At 43.3% G+C, this 6,024-nt stretch overlaps 1 protein-coding gene across 1 annotated transcript in view; it reads right to left on the bottom strand.

Moving 5' to 3' along the window:
• The window catches only part of COPS5 (COP9 signalosome subunit 5), a 14,460-nt gene extending 9,726 nt beyond the window's left edge, over positions 1–4,734 (bottom strand). Inside the window, 5 exon segments of the mRNA XM_015559537.1 lie at positions 96–161; positions 797–925; positions 1,850–2,084; positions 4,212–4,421; positions 4,561–4,734. Of these exon segments, the coding sequence (XP_015415023.1) occupies positions 96–161; positions 797–925; positions 1,850–2,084; positions 4,212–4,288 (507 nt within the window). The 5' untranslated portion in view covers positions 4,289–4,421; positions 4,561–4,734.
• Positions 4,735–6,024: the final 1,290 nt, after the last annotated feature.

The following is a 6,024-nucleotide window of genomic DNA, read 5'->3' as shown; positions in this document are numbered from 1 at the left end:
ATATGGGGGGAAAAAAGAGGAACAAATGTAATAATCTGAACAGTAAAGATTTAATTAAAAAAAAAGTTATACTGACTTGTAATTTTTAAAATTACCTTTGGGTATGTCCTGAAAGCTCCAAGATTCACTTTCCCTGCAGATATTGTTCTTGTTGGATCAATCTATAAGAAGGATATATTTAATATCTGCCAATTATAAAATCATTAGATACTTGCATTTGTTTAAACACTTTAAACCTAGAAATATATATCTACATGTAACACTATACACACACACACTAATTAAAATAATCAAATAACAGGAAAAAAATAACAAACTAAAAACCTATTGAACATAAAAGTTCAATGAAGTGGTAAGTATAGAAATGTCTTATAGCTAATTTAGAAATTAGATATAATTAGTATATTATTTAAGAATATTATTTGAAGATTTGCTTCTCTTTTTCAAAATTGTTTTTTTCTTTTAGATGACTAATTCCTGCCTTCCTCATAGTAGCCTGGATTGCATCTAGAACGCTAAACATAGCAAGAGCTACTCTAGCAATTCTTGATGTACTCATTTCAATCAACACTGAGACACAGGTGCTGGGATCACCCTCATCTGAGAGGGGGAAGGGACACAGAGAGATGAAGTAACTTGTTCAAAGTCCCAGTTTCTAAGCGGTAGAATTCAGGCTCAGACCTAGGCAGACTGACACCAGAACCTTGCTCTTACTACACTAGTTTTATTTCTCGTTATACGTGCTTTAGTAATCTCCGTAAGGAACTTAATTAAAATGGGTTGTAAAAATACTTACCACCACTGCTACGAATGGTTCCTGGAACTGCTGATTGAGCATCTGCGTACTAACATCAATCCCAGAAAGCCAGCAGCCATAGCCAGGATGGCTATGATACCAGCCAATTGCATTTTCAAGGCGGCCAACCTAACAAATGAAGTGGGCAAGGGAGCTTGAGGTTCCTGCTTAATCTTAGAGAAACTTATTTGTCTGTTTACATAGCATTCAAGTAAAATAATAATGTGCAGATTAGTTCATAGAATATGCTGCTTTCAAGTAAAAAAAAATGTTTTGGATAATACATACCAAAAACAAAAAAAATTAACAAGATACAAAGGTTATTCAGTCTTCTTCCTACCTCCTTCTCCTCAACTATCCAGTTTCTCAGCCCAGATTTTACTACTATACCCAACTGCTTACATACCTATCTCCCTGAGATATTCTTTGTATACATGTAGATTAATAGAAACATGCACGATGGCATATATCACATACAGTGTTCTACACTTTGCTTTTGCACTTAAAATATTCTGGGGTTTGTTTCAAATCAGTAAATATATAACTACTATTTTATTTTTTTAAAAGGCTGGTTAGCAGTTCATTGTATGACTATACCATAACTTATTTAATCAGTTTTCTACTCAGCAACATTTAGGTTATTACTAAGGCTTTGGTTTTAAACACACATCTGATAATGAATGTGAGAATTGAAAAAAAGTTTTTATTGAGATATAATTGACATATAACACTATATTATATTAGTTCAGGTGTACATCGTAATGATTCTATATGTATATACTACAAATGATCACAATAAGTGTTAATTAACAGCCATCATCACACATAGTTATAATCTTTTTCTTGTGATAAGAACTTTTAAGATCTACTCTCTCGGGTGTGAGGACTTATTTTTTAAAAAATTAATGCTAATCTCATACATTTTACATAGAAATTGTTGAAATAACTTAAAATATAAACTTTAAAGAGGACAGCTTTAAGTTTAGAAAGTCGAAAGTCACCATGAGACTCTCTAACTTGCAGTAACTGCACTTGAAGGAACAACATTTTTACCTGCTTGGCATTTTCGATATATGCGGCCATGTACTCATACGCAGCAGCCTGAGCGTTTACTCGGGTTTCAGTGCCCTCTACAGGCAAAGCGAAACTGTCCGTAATGATCATCGTTTCACCATCCACCTTTCCCAGCATCAAGCCCATCACTTCCAAGTTACCTCCTGATCGGGCGTGCATCACCATTTTCAGGAGCGCCAATGCTGAGATTTTGCAGTACTTAAAGTAATGGTGACTGCAAAACAAAAGCACAGTGTAATTAACTTTCTTACATAAAGTACAATTTCAAAAGAGTTTGTTTGAAGATATTGCGTAAGTATTGAAGAAATTTAGTGATGGAAGCGGGGGAAAGTGTAAAATGTGGGAAAGAAAAAAGAAGTAGAAAAGGACAGAGTTTTTCTGCAGGGGGATGGAAATGATAAACATGTCACAGTCCGGACAAATGTTTCCTCTTGGGGCAAGGGACGGGTATGAAATAGTTTTTTAGAATACATTACTCAAACAGAAAAGAGATCAGTAACTACATGACCAGTTCAAAAAGACCTTTTCCCCCATTAATTCTGGGATCAGCACGTCTCTGTGATTCTAGCTGGATGGTTGTGCCTAACCATTCTCAGGCCTACCCTCTGGCCTCGTGATTAAGAATGTGGGCTCTGCCGAAACCGGTTTAGCTCAGTGGATAGAGCGTCGGCCTGCGGACTGGGGGGGTCCCAGGTTCGATTCCGGTCAAGGGCATGTACCTGGGTTGCAGGCACATCCCCTATGGGGGATGTGCAGGAGGCGGCTGATCGATGTTTCTCTCTCATCGATGTTTCTGACTCTCTATCTCTCTCCCTTCCTCTCTGTGAAAGAATCAATAAAATATATTAAAAAAAAAATAATGTGGGCTCTGACATCTGTTTACTTAGGGTTGAATCCTTGCACTGACAAGTTCTAACTGTGGCCTTGAAACCACTTAATATCGGTGCCTCAGTTTCCTCATCTGTAAATAGGGGTATTTCATAGAGTTGTTAGGAGGAAATAAACTCAATGAAATAATGTATATAAAGTGCGTAGTGTCTTAGTGCCTGACACATACTAAACTTGTCTCTGTGGTATCAGCCTCAAAATAAAAAATGTAGCCCTAATACCTTGAGTTCTTCAATAATCATTATTTCAGACTTTATCATCTACGGATATGACTAAACTACAGTGGGGCCTGGACTTACGAGTGTCCCGACTAACGAGTTTTTTGAGATACCAGCTGTCTCTCCTCCGATTTTTTACTTTGAGTTGACAGAGTAACTTGAGTTAATGAGCTCCTTAACGAGCTCGGTCTCCGAACGAATTAATCTGGTAAGTCAAGGCCCCACTGTCCTCTTGAATAAAATTACATTTGCCATCTCACTGATGTAGCCCAAGACAGCTAGGATGAATACAATGAGAGCCACACTCAGGCAGTGAGGCAAGATGAGTTTCCAAATATTTAATAGGCTGCATCAACCTAAAATGCATAGCCTGCTATAGAAGCAGGCAGACCACCTGGCAAACTAACCAGTCTGTAGAAAGTGGTCAGTCAATGTCTCTGAGAAGCCTTTTTAAGACGTCTGCCCACAGATTTCAATCAGAAATGGAAGACGTGGAGACCTGGTCTTGGGAGTCAAGACATGAATTACAATCTGGGCTCTTGCATTTACTGGGAACAAGAAAAATCAACAAGTTATTGAAATAAGTTACTGTATTTGCCTGGGTTGTCATGAGGATTACATGACACATGAGGTTTTTAGCTCAGCGCTCAGCCCCTATTCAGTACTCAATGAACGTTGCTGGATTTGAATACTGACAGTTGTAAAAAACTGCGAGGCAGATGAAGTATGGTTTCTGTTGTTGACCACGGCTCTCCCTTTTACCTCTCCGTTAGAGAGACTGTGCTTTTCACTCCCTTCCGAATCAATTCTGCTCTCAGGTAGAGAATCCTCAACTTGCCACCATTCCCAGGGACACGGGGGCCTTTCGCTCCATCGATCTCCTGTCTAGTGCATGTGGACCGATGGAGTAACAGTAGCCTGGGCAGGTCTCGTGTGTTTCTGAAATCACTATCAGCAATGGCAGAACCCTAACAAGCGGCTCCTGAGCCCCCGGGGCCGGCTCCACTCCTGCCGGCAGCTGCAGGATCCAGCCCGGGGTCAAGCGAAGGGCCCCACAAGGTGCATATCGACATCAGGTTCAAGGCAGCGTGTGTGGCATGTAGCACAACAGGGATGTTGAGAAGGGACACCCCGAATCACCATTTGTTTTCCTTTTCCGCCCTCCAGAGGCAAACATCTTAAAGCAGCAGAAAGGGGGGACGAAGAAAGCCCCGGGGGAGGGGCTGAGGCTCTACTTGCGGGTCTGGGCTTCCTGCATGTTGTTGACCAATTCCCAGGTTTTCTGGGCCATACCGCTCCCGGACGCCGCCATCTCCAGGCACGCGAGACGCTGTCGCCTCCGCAAGTAAGGCACAGCTTTACCTCGCGGGGTTTCCCAGGCGTGGGCTTCGGACCCCGCACAACCGGCGCAAAGTCGTCCTAGCCTCTCGGGGCAGCCATAACACCTAGAACCGGAAGTGAGGTTGGAGCAGACCATTCGGGGGTGGCGGGGGGGGCCTGCGGGGACGCGACGATCTAAACAGCACTTACACAATAGCTAAGGGGCAGAGGAACCTTCCCGTGGCTGAGGGAAGCACACGTTACCTTGGAAAAATCACGCGTGTGAATTAGGACAAACAATGATTAGGTCTGAGAATGGTACAGCCTTCCACGCCGGAAGAAGGGCAGGCTTCGCGTGATGCCCAACTCGGGATTGGCCTCCTTTGTTCGTACTGCGCAGGCGCGGCCTCCGCCGTCCTCCCCCGCCAGATCCTCTAGCTGGGGCCGAGGGAAAAAACTGTTGTTTTAATTTATGTGGGGGTAGGCAACCTTACATGAGGTGAGTTTGCTGAAAGACTAAAAATTAAGGGTGTCTTCGGGAGAACGGGCATGTGAGTAGTTCCGGAGGCCGGCTGAGAGAGAAACATGGCATCCTCCCTAAATTCCAGTGGCGAACGTCTGCACAGGCGTCACGCCTAGGGGCTCGCGGGGGAGCGGCGCCGCGTCTCTCCAGCTTTCCCACGAGGCCGCGGACGCTCGTGGACAGGCTCACACGTTTATGACGTATGAGTGTTGTGAAAATGCCCAGTGTCCGGTTCTTAATAGTCGTTTACAGTGTAATTCTCAGCATTGCTCCGTGAAACCACCTGTCCCCAAGGCCGAAGTAATCTCAACGGCAGCCCATTTTCTTCCAACAGTTAATACGATGTTTACATATTTTTTTGCTTGTTTGACGTATGCTTCCCTCCCCACCTCCGCACTGGACTCTGAGTCCTACATCACAGGCCACTAGGCTTGTGTTCCTTCTTTTATCTCTAACATCGAGATCTTGGAGAAATATTTTTGCTGGGGAGAAGGGGGAGGAAGATAACGTCATACATAGCCACCTCTCCAGCTTCGTCTTTGTTTCGTCACCCTCGACATTTTGCAGATATGGTTAGCATTTGCCTAAAATGCACGCCCCTGACTTTCCTACCTGGGAGCGCCTATTACTCTTTAAAAAGGCAGCTCAGAGATCTCTACCGCGGCCTGCCTTCCTCCACAGTGTCTAGGTCAGTGGTTCTCAACGTTGGCTGCACATTGGAATCACCTGGGAATCTTTTTAAAATCCTGATTTCTGGGCTTCATCTCCTCCGGAAATTCTGTTTGTTACTAATGTTGTGGCCTCACCCTATAACAAAGAAACAGAATTTCCAGAGGATGAGGCCCAGAATCAGGATTTTAAAAAGATTCCCAGGTGATTCCAATGTGCAGCCAAGGTTGAGAACCACGGGTCTAGGTGCTTCTGTAACTGCTACACTGCATCGAAATGTATTGCTTACTTCCAAGTTTCAGAGGGCAGGACACTCCACTCCGAATAGTGTGTGGCATATAGTTAAAGTAAAAACATTGAAATGATCGCATTCGCACCCCGCCTGCGGCTTTGATAAACTTCGAATTAAAGAAAATTTGCCTTAAAACCCTGCTACAAAGTAGGGTAGGATAAAGGACTCTTAGTTCTGCTTTTCGAGAAAGCGAGAGCGAGATCTTTTCTAGCGGTAGCATATGGCCACTCGGTATAGCGGTGAA

Source organism: Myotis davidii, unplaced genomic scaffold (assembly GCF_000327345.1).
Source record: "Myotis davidii unplaced genomic scaffold, ASM32734v1 scaffold393, whole genome shotgun sequence".
Taxonomy (NCBI): domain Eukaryota; kingdom Metazoa; phylum Chordata; class Mammalia; order Chiroptera; family Vespertilionidae; genus Myotis; species Myotis davidii.
Note: the sequence above shows the minus strand (reverse complement) of the source record. Positions and strands in the feature narration are given on the sequence as shown.